The sequence below is a fragment of the Triturus cristatus genome, chromosome 12 (assembly GCF_964204655.1).
Source record: "Triturus cristatus chromosome 12, aTriCri1.1, whole genome shotgun sequence".
NCBI lineage: Eukaryota > Metazoa > Chordata > Amphibia > Caudata > Salamandridae > Triturus > Triturus cristatus.
In genome coordinates, this window is record NC_140595.1 from 420,185,384 (window position 1) to 420,202,984 (window position 17,601).

The 17,601-nt window shown below is 41.3% G+C and overlaps 1 protein-coding gene across 2 annotated transcripts in view; it reads left to right on the forward strand.

Annotated features, from left to right (window-relative positions):
• Positions 1-6,956: 6,956 nt before the first annotated feature.
• LOC146776044 (fatty acyl-CoA hydrolase precursor, medium chain-like) overlaps positions 6,957-17,601 on the forward strand; it is a 316,465-nt gene continuing 305,820 nt past the window's right edge. The window contains exons 1-2 of one of the 2 annotated variants that reach the window (XM_085638270.1): positions 6,957-7,234; positions 7,795-7,878. In XM_085638270.1, coding sequence (XP_085494396.1) covers positions 7,806-7,878 — 73 coding nt within the window. In that variant the 5' untranslated portion in view covers positions 6,957-7,234; positions 7,795-7,805. Of the gene's footprint in view, positions 7,679-7,794; positions 7,879-17,601 lie in introns of both variants that reach the window. The other variant, XM_085638271.1, reaches the window with a different exon arrangement.

Sequence of the window (17,601 nt, forward strand, 5' to 3'; positions counted from 1 at the left end):
TAAATCATACAGCTGTTACCACATTTCTGGCCGCAGGTATGTCACCATCACACTGACCATTTACATTGATCGAGTTCTGCTGAAGTAAGCAGCGCAGAACCTTCACATCGTGTTTGATGTTACTTGCCGGAAAAATACAGTCAGGAATATTTAATGCTGATAACAGTTCCTTTAAGGAATCAACAAAGTCTTTAAACACTGATTTTTCATTCAAGTCCCCCCACAACCAAAAATCAGGATATTCCAGTGACAGTTTTTGCACAACATTAACCAAATTCAACAGTTCACACTCGGGTAAGGGGCAGGCTGGCAGAACATATATGTTTAAACAGATCATTTGATTCAACTCCGCATCATCAGTAAACAGGTCAATTAAGCAGGCAAAAACCCATGCACAAGCAGTTTGCAACTTTGTTACTTTCCTCCCACAATGGACAGATACCAGTATTAGTAATCCACCTACTGCTCTTGTCCTAATTGAGGCCTTGGCATTTTTTGCTCTAGCAACATAACCCTCAACAACTGGGCGCACTAACAGCCAGGACTCCTGGAGGAACAATACAGTGTAATTGGTCACGACGTCTCTATACTTTCCTGTTTTCGTGAAAGATTTGAACCCATTAATGTTCCATACCAAGACACGATCGTGCAGTAGATACACTAACTCCTGCCAATCAATCTCCTCAATTGCTCTCTCATTCCACATGAGGACCCTGCATGCCATTTAGGAAGGGGACTCTCTGCTCACCAAGGACTATAGTTCTCCTGACTGTTTCCCTTGTTCCTCCAGATATTATGGGGGTTTCTGATCACATCAAGATCAAGGTGTTGGGGTAGGTCTTGATTACCCTTGCAGCAAGGTGGAGTATTATGTGGTAATGCTGGTTAGCTTCATCATGCTATACTCTCACAAACGCCAAATAAGGCCTTGGGATTGACAATAATAAATCCTTAGCTCAGTCCTGGCAGAGTGTCAAAGAGCAATCAGGCTTTACTAGAGGAACATGTGTTAAGCATGTCAGAGTACCAAAAGAGATTATAAATAATTGACATGACCCGAAATAAATCTGACACCAATTTATAAAAAATAAAGCTGATTTTTATATTAATTAAGACAATTTTGGTGACTTGCCTTTAGACAAGTCCTTCTTTTTATTGTTGTTGCTCACCTCTTTCCCCTGCTGGGAAGTCTGAGTACCCTTCTTGAGGTCACTCTCTCCACGGGTCTTTCTGGACTCCCTGGTTCTGACCCATTGCAGCTACCCTCCAAAGCTTTCTGGGAGAAGACAAATTGGAATCCAACAAAAGCTGATGCAATTTCTCTGTGGTACAATTAGTTAAAATGTGCTCATTCATAATTAAATTATAAAGTTCATTTTAAGTGTCAACCTCATTGCTTTTTATCGAGCCTTCTAGTGCTTTGACTGACGAGGCCACAAAGTTCACCCATTTCTGGTTTTGACCATTGTGTGTGTTCCTAAACTTCAATCTGTATTCTTCTGTGGTGAGTCCAAATCCTTCAATCAAGGTCTCCTTCATATGCCGAAAGGACTCAGCGGCATCCGCAAAAGGGTCAGAAGTCTGCCCTTCAGTGATAATAGCTCTCACAGTAGAAAGCCCCAGTGCTGGTGACTTATCCTCTTCATTTTGCAGGCCCTCTCAAATGCTGCAAACCATTTGTCAATGTCATCTCCATCACAAAACGTTCTCCTTTTCCCTATTGACGATTGTATTGCTGGCTCCATCTTTGGGCTTCAAGTCCATCTTAACCCTTCTTTCTTCAAGGGCTAGTCTCCTTTTCTCTAGTTCCTCTATAGTTAGAGGAGGTCAAGCTCTTCCTCAAGGGTTCATACCATCTTACCAGTACGGGGTCTGCTAGAGTGACTTCTGTCACTTCCCACTGGTTAAGGGGGTCTGGGAAAAGGTGAAGAGTTGTGGTCTTCACCTTCTTCCCCATCATCAATTTGGGCTAGTACCTCAACTTCACCCTCCTCATGGTCTTCTTCTGAGGAATGTCCCTCCCTCTCTTGTCTTTCTCTTTCATAGGAGCTGAGGGCTTTTTCAAGTTCTTCCTTGTTAGCTGTAACTCTATAGGGGGTGCAATATTGTTGTAAATATGGTGCATCCCTGCATTTTGGAAATTGCAGAGTGTGGCGCTGCCAGATTTGGCACAGCTGCGCGCTCCGACATTTCATTGTAAATATTCCCCTCAATGTCTTGTGATCAAATTTTTAAGGCTTGTGCTTAAGGTGCAATAGGTCCCCTTGGCAACCATGTAGAATAGCAAGTTGCTTCTTGTTGTGAGCTAATGCTGCTGCATGAGAAATCAGTGTGTTGCATTTAATATAGTGCCACAAATGTACTGAAGAAAAGATTGTTACATATGCAAACCAGTTAGTAAAGTTGGGTGCACACTTCAACCATATGATTTGCACCTATTTTAAAAAAGGCTATACATGAAATCTGCCTCAATTCAGGATTGCAATTCTTTCTTTTTCAGATAAAGTGTCACTCAAGTTGTCACTCATGTTGCAGTGAAATGCCACACATTAGCACAGTAAAACGATGAAAATGTAACACAAAAGAAGGATCAAAACACTTGACTGCTCTGAGAAGAAGTTAAGATGTAGTGTTCATTGAATTTTACTGTAAGCCCCAGGGGGGCATAAAGTGGGTGTAACTAAACAGACAGTCTCTTTTTGCAGATGCCCCCACTTTTGTGCCTTCATTTGGAATAATAGAGGCTAGTTTCCGATTCTGACAGTGCACTGGAGCCTGGTAACCAGCCCCAGTGCTCTTTCCCCAAAACTGTTTTGTGTGAATTTGCAAGGACTTTCCCTCCTTATCAGTCCCCAGTATATTGTACCAATGATACCCAGGGCATGAGTGTTAAAGAGTTGACTAGAGCCCAAAGCACTGTTTATGCCACCCTGAGTGACCCAAGTAAACTACTGACAGCAGGCCTGAGATGGCAGACTGTAGGAGCAGTGTAAACTGTTCCAAATAGACTTTACCCACACCATGTGTGGCAAGGTCAATGCACTATTTTTTATATATGCCAGTCACCCCTAAGGAAGGCCTCCTAAGCCCAGGAGGCGGTGCATTATATTAAAGGTGTTGACTTGTAAGTGCAAGCTTTTATGCCCCTATATAGTGGCCTTCTTCATATGCATAATGTGGTAATTTAAAATCTCAAATATTTTCACTCAGGTGGTTTTTTGTGTGTAACAGTTTGTGGCTGAAAGCCAGCTCACCCTTGAGGCCAATAGCTTCTGGTTCCCTATCATCGATAGTCTCCAGGGTTTATGTGTTTTGATCTGTACCATTAAAGGTAAGTGAAAGAGGAGCCATAGGATAGCATCGTCTGGGGCCCGGGCAAACTTGAGGGTTTCAGCTCGATTATAGTGCAGTCTAAATATCTCATGTTTGGTAACAAACAATGGGCCTCCTCACCCCTGACATAAACATGAATCTAATATCGAGGACAATGTGGTATCAACCCAGTTAGAAACTCTAGAGGTTGCCCACATTGTTGCCCCAGCATTTCCTGTGATCTGGCTGCTTGCCAATGCTTGCTGCCGCAGACAGGAATCTGGCCCCCTGCCATGAGGTTTGAACTCTCCCAAGAGTCACAAACAATGGCTTGGACAGGAAGGAGATCATACCCTAACAGTCTGGCTAGTGAAGTGGCACATAAAGGCGGTGAGCTTCAAAGGCTGCACGGCCTGTGATATGCAAACCGGCTGCCTTCCAAGGCAGGAAACCAATTTGCACCCGGAAAGGTGTAAATGAGACAGTCAGGAAGTGTACATCCCTAGAATGCCAGCCACACCTCTAGGGTGAGCTACCTGCTCTGTACAGCTAAGGACGATTTCTGCAATTTTTTAAACCGGTAGAAAACTGGATTCTGGGTGGAAAAGGTGACCTACACCCCTGGAAGTGGTCACTTCTGGGGGGGATTAGCTGCTGTGGTTAGTAACCCAATTGCACATTCAATCATACCCCTAACGCCCCTAAATCTAGGATTTTAAGAGTTACCCCTGACACCAGAACCTCATTTCGGAACCCAATTGCACATTCAATCATACCCCTAACGCCCCTAAATCTAGGATTTTAAGAGTTACCCCTGACACCAGAACCTCATTTCGGAACCAACTTGCATCATAGAGGACAAAGGAGAGACACAAATCTATGACAACAGGGCTTGCACAAGCCAAAAGAAGGATAATCCGCACCTGTGGCAACACTCCTGGAACTGCATGCTCTAGGCTTGTCTTAGGCTAAAGGTCAGTTCCCCCACACAGAGGGACCCATGTGAGAACCAGAAGCAACGATGAGTCTCTCCAGAATTATACCTTAATATCACATTGCATCGTCGTCTTTTTAAACTCTGTGACAAGACGAATGTTTGGACTGGATGGACTTTATACTTGATTGTGATTATGATTGGATGCCAATACTCAACTGATACAATATATGATGATTGTGACTATATCCGAAACATGAATCCCTGCTCCAGGAGTATAAAGAACGTTAACACATTTGACTCCTGACGAAGTTCATAATCTGTTTGAATGAAACGCGTTGGCAAGATGTTCTTATGAGAAAATGTTTGTATGGATATGGATTAACGAAGTAATAAATATATTTTGAAATACAAACGTGGTTTTTGTGGACTACCAAATCTCCTGGTGCACTATTCCATTTACTATCTACTCAATTTCTGCTGGACAATGGTACCAAACGACAGCAGGTACCCGAAAAGAAGTGAACAGACCTTATTTAGTTGGAACGTTTGGTTACTTATTCTATAGTTAGAATGTTTCTTGCTGTCACTTCTGTAATTTTGTGTTACAACTTCTGCATTAGAGCTGTTTCCTCACATTCTACAATGAAAACAAATGTTACTCACTCACAGAAAGTTCTATAGTGCTGAAGTTAACCTTCCATGCTACTTCGGAACTCCTGCACAAGCAAGATCAACCTTTGGATAAATCATTTAACAGCCCTCAACTGCTCTCCTCACATTATAGACTCTGCTAAAACCTTGGGAAGTACACTAGACAAATACCTGAATATGCAGGATTACATCAGTACTCTCAACAAAGGAGCGAATTACCAGATGATCATTGTAAGGAAACTTAAACCCTTCCTCCCACAGGACAACCTTAAGCATGAGGTCCAAGCTCTGGTGTTGCCCGGACTAGACTACGGAAGTTCCACATTATGCGGCCTACCTAAATACAAGCTGGACCCTCTAAAGGCCTCCCTTAATGCTGCCTCCAGGCTAGTCTCCGGGCCAAAAAGAAATAATCCCATCTCCCCAGCTCTAAAATCTCTGCTGGCTTCCTTATGAGGTAAGAATACAACTAAAGATTGCATGCATCAATCATAAAGCGCTACATTTCAATACCCTCTGGTATTTTGCATACAAGCTAGAACTATTAGGGGTATGCAGATCTTCGCAAAGTGCTAGCTCCCTGTTACTGAAACCGCAGATTATCCAGAAAAATAAAATGTGCTACAGATACTTCTCTGGTGTCGCCCCGAGGATTTAGAATTCTCTGCCTCTAGGTGTCTGCCTAATCTCGTCAACCACCTCCTTCAAAAAAGAAGTGAAAACATTTCGGATGAACAACTTTTTGCCCTGAGATAACACTTTTTGTTTATTGATTGTATTTATGCCTCGTATTCAATTATTGTTTTTGGCTACTGCATTGCTGACTCCCTACAGAGGTCAAGATCATTATTTTGTTTATCCTCAATATTTGTTCTTCACTCATATATGTGACTAGTTTTGTTTTCACACCTATATCCTTCCACCCCTTCATGTAATACCCTCTAATACAAGTCGCGCAGCAGTGGGGCGGGTGAGGGCAAAGGGGCGGGGGAGTAAATCAGGGGGAAAAAAATCACTTACCTTCTGGCTGGCCAGATGGCTGGCCACTGCCACCTCTCCTGTGTCCCGTCCTCTTGCTGGTTTCTTGTGAGGAAGCAGGAAGCACCAGGGCTCCCACGCTACCCGCAATCACAACGCTTGTGATTGGTCTGAGTGCCGTGACACAGTGCTCAGCCAGGGACTGGAGGGGTGGGCATGTTCTACATGCAGGCTGTAATGCAGCCTGCATGGAGAACATGGAAGTGTGCATGAAAGTTTTGGGCGCCCGAGAGAGCCTACCAAACAGTCATTGCAAACAGGAGTGTTCTACCACTCCTCCCCTGCTCTGCACCCCCGCCCGCACCCTCACGCACGCTGCCGCAGCAGGAGGACAAAATAAAATGCTAATACCATTATGCTATCATTTTATTTTATTTTGCTGCTTCCTGGAAGTGGGGCGATGCCCCGGAGCTGCCACTGTACCCTCAAGGGTCATGTTCGCGCTATACAAAACTTTATAAATGAAATAAATTCATAAATGACTTTTCCTACTTCAAAATAGCAATGGTGTTAAGTTTTTAGGGAACCATAAATGGTTGGAGGATGAACCATTTAAAAAAAAGAAATATGTTTGTGACCCTGCATTTCCTCCTCGTACACCTTCCTCGTGCAGTCAGAGGCGCAACTAGAGCCAAATTTCGGGGGGGGGGGGGGCTGAGCAAAAATTTCGGGGGGGGGGGGGCTGAACTTTAAGCAATAGGCAGAGTGGAGCTGCAGGGGCTCTTAGAAGGGGTGAAACAACAGCAAGGCCTCATTAACATGCAAATCGTCTTTTAAAGACCTGTGAAGTGCTCGGGTGTGGCTGCTTTTTTGCCCCGGAAGGTGTCTCATCCCGGGCTGCCACACACTACGTGTGAAGCCCTTTGAGTCCAATGGGTGTTGCGCGCCTGCGTGCAGTCCAGTCTGAGGAAGACCCTACTCGAAGTAAGGAAGATTACCGGTAGTTAATAGGGCATGAACACCGCAGTCATAAACCATGCCGGAATGTACTGTACCGCAATTTGCAGACTATTGCACTGCAAAGAAAGAGTTACCCTGAACGCGGCCGGATTGCACGAGCATAACAGCTTCTTTCATTCACAATAGTGTCACTCAGAGCGTCACACATGACTGTGAAATGTCACGTGCGATCGGCGCACTAATTAAATCGAACTGCCATACCGAAGACTTGGCAGGTATGAATACCAGAGAGGCCCAGAGGGTGGCAGTGCGAGACTTTGACATGATAAAACGCCTGATAGCATAAAAGCACCCTTTTATGTTTGAGAGGCATTCGGCAAAAGGACATCATCTAAGGTAGGTGCGCGCCTCACCATTATTACATTTGAGCTATAATTTTGAAAATAGCTCATTTATCACGAATTGCACGAAATAATTTGACACAGTTATTCGTTTTCTGTCACCGTTTAAGAAAGGACGCATTGCGAAGATGGATTTTTTAATCTCGAAGTACAAGCTAGAGCCTCAGAGAACAAGTGCCGTTTGTCACATCAGAAGGTCACCATAGTTGCCAAAGTGCAATGAGAACTGAGGAAACTTCAAAACGTTCCCTCTGAACTCACTGACGGGGTGACGGCGTTCATCTTGCGTTTTTCTTTATTCGACTACTTTTCGAACCTGGACTCCAGGAGCCTGGCAGTTAGAATGTGACCTTGTGTTTAAATCTACAGCGATTGAGGTTCATGGTTCGCTCGATTTTTGGAAGTCAAGCTTTCTTTACCATCTAAATCGGAGATTAGAGTGCGTTTGTTTCTACTTAACTATTTGTTTTACTTAGCAGCCTTTTGCTTTGTACTGATGTACATATTTTTCCACTTTGAGTGCCAACAAGTTACAAACATCTATATTTCTTACAGTATCTGGAAGAATGAGGGCAGGCTGGGGAACTACTTTCGCTCTTATCTGTTTGGTTACAGTGAGGACAGCTGTTGCATCTAAAGGTAAGATCATTAATCTCCACATTTTTAATCTGTGATATTTTCGAATATTTTGCATGACCCACATTTTAAGCTAAATTAAACCTGTTGCAATAATTATAAATTAAAGTTTCGCGTCTGTGACAAGAGATGGGTGAGTCAACAAATGAACAGGGAGGGTCGAGCCAGAGAGCTGACCCAAGGGTCTGGCTCGGATCATGGGGGCATATTATCAAGCCTGGCGATAATGGGCTTGATAATATGCTCTATGGAATTCCAATTGAAGCCCATGTTAGATTTTATCGCCTGGCTTGATACTATGCCACTTGAGACCAGGCATGAGGTGAGCCCGAATGGCACAACAAACATTGCGTGAAAATGATAAAGTCTGTTTAAAATTAGAACAAAACAAAGTTTATTCCTTTAACGTGCAGAAGCTTTGACATTAATAGGGCACATTAAATCACTGCACTAAAAGTAATTATCAAAAGCGACTCTTTTGTACAACTGGTAGTCTGAACTCACGTATTTGAGAGTACTCTACAATGAAGAAAAAAAGGTTTTGGTGAATTGAAAAATCTGCCTAAGATTACACAATTTAAGCACGGAAGCTGCTAGTTATCATTTGTACAAACCAGCCAGTAAATTGGTCTCTATTTAATTTTCCTTATGTTAACGATTTGTTTTTAACTTTCAGTGCATTTTTTCAGCAGTCCTTAAAATGTTGTGCAAACTCGAACCAAAGGTATTGGAGGGCTTTATATGAGTGTCAGTTACATTACTAAGGTCACATGCATTGTTTATAGGCATGGGGAGATTAAGCGGCTTGCCCAGAATTACATGATGTTGAGCTGACACTGACACGCAGCAGTTGGCTGCTCTTACCTAATCCGAGGTCTTAAAGAAAAGAGATGTATCTCTAAAACAGGTATCTACTGCAAAAGTGTTTAGATAGAAAAAGAAAGCAAAAGAGTTTTGTAGAAAGAGAAATGAACCTTCATTGTCTCAGGATACCCATCAATCGTCAATGTGATCATTTTCATCATTTGGGTTATCCAACCAACCTCCAGTTGTCCTCTTGATCATAGAGGAATGCCAGGTTTATTGTGACCTCTTTCTGGATCATTCACAGAGAGAACAGGGAGGAAAAAGGACAGCAGTAAAGAACGTTATCTGCTCTTTTCTAGAATCACCATCTAAAGTGAATAAGTGCAGTGCAAAAGAAATAAGTGATTAAAAAAGGATTCGCAAGAGGTATGCAATTCTCATCAAATGTGTAATGTCACGTACGATCCTTCTTAAAAACAATCATCTAGCAGTGTCAGAGAGCAACTGCTACCACTGGTCGACATGTTTCAGCCGGCTGGACAAACTGTCCTCGGCTTTCTTCAGGACCGTAAGTTTGAAAAAAACTGTATTCAGCTACTGCAATCGCACCAATGTAGGTTGCAAAACGATATTACATTTTTCAACATACAGTGAGGATTTATACAAACTCCTCTGTATTAACGTGAAGTTCATCTGAAAAACACAAACAGTGACACCTGTCATCACAATTTGAAAATACAAAAAATATATGAAATATATAACTCAGATGTAGTTATATGCAAATAATACTCTTCCGTAGTACCGCCAAAGAGTAATGCTCACCCGTAAAATACAGGGGTTAGACCTCACCTCACCGGGCATCAGCTCCTGTCAATGAGGCCCCGCTCTAACAAAATAACAAGCAAAAATAAATATAAGTCAATTATAAATGTACTCCACATGTCTCAATTTAAATGGAGACTAATCTTACTCTCTCATGTGTAATTACTTAATGAGAGAAAAAGGCAATTTGAAAATAAATTAACAAAACTTGAAAAACCTCTATCTACAGCAAGCGTCATCAGCATCAGGTCTATAAGAAGACTGTCAGTATTCGTTAATGCATACCAAAAAATGGGGAGTAGATGCAATCTTATCAGTCACACACATCTCATATGCCTCTTGTTGAGATTTTAGAAGTTTGACGCGTGTTCTACATGAAAACTAAAATATCTCGCTACATCACCTATGAACTATTTTTATAGTGGGATATCGCAAGTAGTGCTCAAAATAGCACAACTCGTAAGGAGAAGTTGCTTTATATCCTCAAGAAAAAGGCGCGAAATTCAAAACATTAGAGGCAGGTACGGACTGTCTTAGAATGCACATACCAAGCACATATAACTTAAATGTTTGCTATCGAGTTAAACGGGTGTATTCAAAACAATTTAAAATATATATTAGCAAAAATTAACATCGTAAAGAGTTCAATGACAGCTCCCGGCTTGTTCCTACCTGTCTGTCGTTACCTCACGCCACGACTGAGCTGGAAGTGGAGGTGGCGGACCAGGAACTGAGGAGAGCTCTTATACGGAAAAAACATACCACCTGTTTGTAATTCAAGGGATTAAGTCGCCCTTCTAATGATGTCACTAAAAGGAGGAGGATTCTCCTGGAGGAATACCGGGAGCCGTCAACGCTACAAAGCGTGTATCGACGTCAATGTCATCGTAAGACGTATGGACACAAACCAAGTCTTTGTGTCAGCATTAAGGAACTACAATAAATGTAACATGTTCATGGGAATTGTAGTCTTTTTCGTTTCATTATTGTTATTATTAACCAATAGCGAAGTAAGAGGCCGATTATCAGGCATTTTTTATAAACTTCGCTAGGTATGTATACCCTCAGACTAGATGTTATCTAGAATCCAAACCAACCCATTAAAACGCGAGAAATAAATCTTAAATCAGTCAAATCTTATATCTAAATATGTGTCTGAGCGTTCAGAGTGTTGGGTGGTATTTACAAGACTCCCTTGTTTATAATAGAGGGATATATTTATAACTGCTACGCGTATCGAGAGGTCAAACGGGTAGCTATTTTCTTGAAGAAAACAAAAGTCCATGTAACACTGCCTAAAATGTGTCTGAAACAGTTGTTTGTATATCATCATTAAATGTAACTCCTACTGGAATCATGAGAGCAAACAGATGATCACAAACGATCAAAAGTGTCTTGTATCTACCAATAGAGGTTAATTATGAAAAATTGCATGAGGGCTCTCGTAGAGAGTCCGTTGATTAAGTCGCCAGATCAAGTCAACTCATTCATACTCAAGTGGAAGTGATGGATAAGAAGGAGAGTATAATAACCAGGATCAATGTAGTAGGAAAAACCTAGAAATGCATAAGTTCGCAAGGTGTCTTAACAGGTTTTATTTGTATAATGACACCCATGGAATCGCATCGTTCAGGCCTTTTGTATCACTTGAGAGTCTGAACACCCATTTCTGTTCTCTTAAAAAAAGGAAATGGGAAACATTGGTGATGTGTGAAGGAATAACAGGTTTTTCTAGAACTGTCCAAGAGAACTCTTCTGCGCTATGTGCTGAATCTACAAAGTGTCTTGTCAATTTGGTGATGGTTTTTTTGCACCTGAAAGTACTTTTGTGTTCTAACATCCGTAGCTTAGTTTTGCGGGTGGTCATCCCAACGTACCGGGTACCACAAGGACAGGTGATAAGGTAAATAAGATTATCACTGTTACAATTAGTGAACATTTTTTGGATCCAAGGTTTGTCAGTCCCTATGTCTATGGTCTTAGAATTTCTGGTTTGCGGACATACTGCACAAAAGCCACATGGAAAATGACCTGTAACTGCAGGAAGATTCCACAAAGTACCTACAGCACGTATAATTTGAGTGTCAGGTCGAGTGTGTACAAGCCTGTCTCTTAAGTTGTTACCTCTTTTGAACGCAAAGAGTGGAACGGGTATCTTCTCTTTACAGCTATTCAAGATACGCCAATGTTTCCTAACGCATCTTTGTATGTCATTCGTTAGTGAGCAGAAAGTACTGACAAACGTAAGGAGGCCTAGAGGTGGTTTGACTGTTGGTGGTTCTAAGAGAGACTCCCGATTGTTATTGGTGGCTCGTTTGTATGAGCGCTTAATTAGTTTTATCGGGTAGTTCTTTTCTCTCAACTGCGCAATAAGATTCTTAGAATGTTCGATATATTTATCCTTAGTAGAACAATTCCTCCGAACCCGGAGGAATTGTCCCTATGGTAAATTATCCCTTAACGCTTTAGGATGCTGGCTATCATAGTGTAACAGGGAGTTACGAGCCATGGGTTTCCGAAACAGCTCACTCTCTAGACCTGTAGACGTAACAAAGATGGAGAGATCTAGAAAGGAGATTATTTCTTTGTTAAATTCCACTGTGAATTTTAAAAATTAGTTTCTTGTGTTTAGCCATTCTTGAAATGCTATGATGGATGCAGTATCACCTCTCCATACTACCAACACATCGTTGATATATCGCTTCCACAAGCGAATTGACTCAAAGTGGGGATTGTGGATGTTAAGGACATGATCTTGAGTGGACGTATAGATTGGCCAGACTCGGTGCAAAAATACTGCCCATGCTGGTACCGGACACTTGTAAGAAGATATTTTCTTCAAATCGAAAGAAATTTTCTTTCATTGCCACTTGGGCGCATGCCATTATGAAGTGGACTGGTGTTATAGAATCCAAAGTGGTGTCTGAAAGAATCTGAGATATAGTATTCAGAGTTTCGTCTTGTGGAATTGATGTATATAAAGATTCCACATCAAAAGATACTAGATAGTCCAGCTCGGGATCAAATTCGATCTCTGGTAACAACCGAAGCACGTCTTTAGTATCTTGTAGGAAAGTAGGCATTTTTTGGACAAGTTGTCTTAAAAAATGATCGACAAATGTCGATAAAGGTTCCAACAGTGATCCTATACCCGATATTATAGGTCTGCCAGGAGGTGGGCGTTGTGTTTTATGTATCTTTGGTAAGCAGTAAAAGTAAGGGATCACAGGGTGACTAGTACGTAAGAATGATGCTTCTTGTGGAGTGATCCAACCTGCATTGCTTCCTTCTTCTACCGAAACATGAATGATGTTTCTCACTCTTTCAGTGGGATCTTCCTTCAGTAGGCGGTAACATTTCCGATCTGCTAGTTGTCACAAACATTCGGCTCTATATATTTCTGTATCTTGAATTACTACAGCTCCACCTTTATCCGCGGGCTTGATGGTGATAGACTGGCCTCCTGTCAAAGTACCTAGGGCAAGTTGTTCCTTTTTAGGAAGGTTGTTGTAGAGGTCTTTTTTGTTTTTGCAAATCAATGCTATTTCTTCTTGAACTGCTTTCTCAAAGGTCAAGACTTTGGGAGGAACACTAATAACAGGAGGACTGAAGGTGGATTTGTTCAGAAGTCCTGTGTTTTTCTCATCTGTGGGTCGTTGTTCAAGTTCTTTGCCTTGGAAAAAATAAAAAAGACGTATCTTTCTGAAAAATTGAGCTAGTTCGCAATTGACTTGGAAAGCATTCCCTATGTGGGTTGTTACGAATCCTAAGCCTCTATTTAAAACTAGAGATTCATTTTCTGTTAGTTGTCGTTTGCTGAGATTAACAACTAATTTGGGTCCGCACTGGTCCCGGGTAGGTTCTTTTTCGTTTGACTGCGGGTGCTCATCTGGGATGTCAAAGGTTGGTTCCACTGGACTTGAGATTGTAAGTTTCTCCGTCTTCCTCTGGGTCACCCTGGGTCAAATCCTAAAAAAGGCTGGTTTGAAAAGTCTTGTGGATACGGTTGAAATTGAGCCATCGGAGGTTGGAACTGAGAAGGTGGAAAGCCCCACGGATTCGGAGGCCACCATGGTTGAAAAGGTATTGCAGGTTGACCTCATCGTCTATTATACCTATTATATCTTCCTTGTCCCCTGAATTGTTGTTTATTCATGGTACTAGCATCTCCTTCATTTGTGCTGTCTTCTGAACTCAACCCTGAGTAAGATGAGCCATATCTTTGCCCTTTCCTGTTGAAGTCTGGTGGAGAGTAATTCTCACTGGTGTAAGGATAAACTATATCGTGCTTGAAACGTGCTAGATCTTTTTTGAATTTTTCTAACTTTGTGAGTAATATGTTATCCTTGAAATCTTTATTAGTTTTATTGGTTTCGTCTTGATTCTTCTTAAAAAGTGTGGCTGTAATAGTAGTTTTGATCTGGGACTCAAGCAACTGGATCTCGATCAACACAGAGTCAGCCACTCGTTTAGCCGTGCTTATGATCAGAATAAGCCAATCATGCGTACAGCGCCAGGCTATTAATGACCAATCCCTCAAGAAAGTTTTGTCTTGGAGAAAAAGACGTGGAGCATTCGTTACAATTAGGCCAGACGGAGCACAGTTGCCTCTGAGATATTCGGCCATGATAGCTCCATGTATAAGTGTCCGGGAGTGTGACTTCTTTAAGAAAAGTATTTTACTCCAGCTATCTTCAGTGGTGCCTGTGATGTTAATTGCACTGTCAAAAATACTTGGGGTTGTATCCCGTATGGATATCACCAATGTTTCCCATTTCCTTTTTTTAAGAGAACCGAAATGGGTGTTCAGACTCTCAAGTGATACAAAAGGCCTGAACGATGCGATTCCATGGGTGTCATTATACAAATAAAACCTGTTAAGACACCTTGCGAACTTATGCATTTCTAGGTTTTTCCTACTACATTGATCCTGGTTATTATACTCTCCTTCTTATCCATCACTTCCACTTGAGTATGAATGAGTTGACTTGATCTGTCGACTTAATCAACGGACTCTCTACGAGAGCCCTCATGCATTTTTTCATAATTAACCTCTATTGGTAGATACGAGACACTTTTGATCGTTTGTGATCATCTGTTTGCTCTCATGATTCCAGTAGGAGTTACATTTAATGATGATATACAAACAACTGTTTCAGACACATTTTAGGCAGTGTTACATGGACTTTTGTTTTCTTCAAGAAAATAGCTACCCGTTTGACCTCTCGATACGCGTAGCAGTTATAAAAATATCCCTCTATTATAAACAAGGGAGTCTTGTAAATACCACCCAACGCTCTGAACGCTCAAACACATATTTAGATATAAGATTTGACTGATTTAAGATTTATTTCTCGCGTTTTAATGGGTTGGTTTGGATTCTAGATAACATCTAGTCTGAGGGTATACATACCTAGCGAAGTTTATAAAAAATGCCTGATAATCGGCATCTTACTTCACTATTGGTTAATAATAACAATAATGAAACGAAAAAGACTACAATTCCCATGAACATATTACATTTATTGTATTCCTTAATGCTGACAAAAAGACTTGGTTTGTGTCCATACGTCTTACGATGACGTTGACGCCGATACACGCTTTGTAGCGTTGATGGCTCTCGGTATTTCTCCGGGAGAATCCTCCACCTTTTAGTGACATCATTAGAAGGGCGACTTAATCCCTTGAATTACAAACAGGTGGTATATTTTTTCCGTATAAGAGCTCTCCTCAGTTCCTGGTCCGTCACCTCCATTTCCCGCTCAGTCGTGGCGTGAGGTAACGACGGACAGGTAGGAACATGCTGGGAGCTGTCATTGAACTCTTTACGATGTTAATTTTTGCTAATATATATTTTTAATTGTTTTGAATACACCCGTTTAACTCGATAGCGAACATTTACGTTATATGTGCTTGGTATATGCATTCTAAGACAGTCCATACCTGCCTCTAATCTTTTGAATTTTGCACCTTTTTCTTGGGGATATAAAGCAACTTCTCCTTATGAGTTGTGCTATTTTGAGCACTACTTGCTATATGCCACTATAAAAATAGTTCATAGGTGACGTAGCGAGATATTTTAGTTTTCATGTAGAACACGCGCCAAACTTCTAAAATCTCAACAAGACGCATATTAGATGTGTGTGACTGATAAGATTGCATCTACTCTCCATTTTTTCGTATGCATTAACGAATACTGACAGTCTTCTTATAGACCTGATGCTGATGACGCTTGCTATAGATAGAGGTTTTTCAAGTTTTGTTAATTTATTTTCAAATTGCCTTATTCTCTCATTAAGTAATTACACATGAGAGAGTAAGATTAGTCTCCATTTGAATTGAGACATGTGGAGTACATTTATAATTGACTTATATTTATTTTTGCTTGTTATTTTGTTAGAGCGGGGCCTCATTGACAAGAGCTGATGCCTGGTGAGGTGAGGTCTAACCCCTGTATTTTACGGGCGAGCATTACTCTTTGGCGATAATACGGAAGAGTATTATTTGCATATAACTACATCTGAGTTATATATTTCATATATTTTTTGTATTTTCAAATTGTGATGACAGGTATCACTATTTGTGTTTTTCAGATGAACTTCACGTTAATACAGAGGAGTTTGTATAAATCCTTACTGTCTGTTGAAAAATTTAATATCGTTTTGCAACCTACATTGGTGCGATTGCAGTAGCTGAATACAGTTTTTTTCAAAATTAAGGTCCTGAAGAAAGCCGAGGACAGTTTGTCCAGCCGGCTGAAACATGTCGACCAGTGGTAGCAGTTGCTCACTGACACTGCTAGATGATTATTTTTAAGAAAAATCACACGTGACATTACACATTTGATGAGAATTGCATCCCTCTTGCGAATCCTTTTTTAATCACTTATTTGTTTTGCACTGCACTTATTCACTTTAGATGGTGATTCTAGAAAAGAGCAGATAACGTTCTTTACTGCTGTCCTTTTTCCTCCCTGTTCTCTCTGTGAATGATCCAGAAAGAGGTCACGATAAACCTGGAATTCCTCTATGATCAAGAGGACAACTGGAGGTTGGTTGGATAACCCAAATGATGATAATGATCACATTGACGATTGATGGGTATCCTGAGACAATGAAGGTTCATTTCTCTTTCTACAAAACTCTTTTGCTTTCTTTTCTATCTAAACACTTTTGCAGTAGATACCTGTTTTAGAGATACATCTCTTTTCTTTAAGACCTCGGAATATTTGTGTGTTTTTGATGTATTAGATAGGGGAATTAATCCGGTAGGGTCTCTAATTTCCCTTGGACCCTCATTTGTGTGATATTGCTCTTACCTATTGCCACATCATGGGTAGAGGGAGGCAAGCAGAAGCCATATGAAAGCTCGGCTCATATGGGCTGGAGGTTCCAATGGGACTTTGAGCTGAGCCACAGCCATGCTTCAAATTCGAGCCTGGCTCAAGGTTTCAGTGGCTCTCCCGCCTCTAATATTTACAAAAGCATTTATGAGTACACTAAGAAATACTGCAGGAGTGCTCTTTTATGTACTCTAACATGCCTTTGTGAACAGGCAACATTTTTATGGTCTGGCTTGATAGGCAGCTATCGTCAGACGATTATTTGGGCATCACTAGAAAGGGGCTTTGGTTCCGCCCACATGTTGGGAACCAGGAGTAGGTGTTTTGATTGGTCAGAAGTTGTGTGCTTCACGTTACAATGCATCTCTTTATAACCAGACCTATTGGCATTGCCATTGCTTGTTTGAAACATTTAAAGGTGAAAACTGGCAGTGTAAGAAACAGATGTTTTCCACTGGGCACTGATTGCACTGCTGGCCATGCACTCTCTGGATGCCGAAGGTCACTGGGTAAATGCAGCCAGCATAGATTGTCTAGCACACTTCACCCACCACTTAGTGAGGAGGTTCCCATTGGAAGAGGTTTTCTGGCGGTATCTTGCAGTAGACGCAAGCACCTTAACCTCAGCTCACAGCTAGTTATAGGAAACGCCAAGAAGCCCGACATGGTCGGAAGATCCCATACATAATCTGCATTAAGTATAAATGCACTATAGTTAGGGACGGATGTATGATGGTACAACGCGCACCATCACA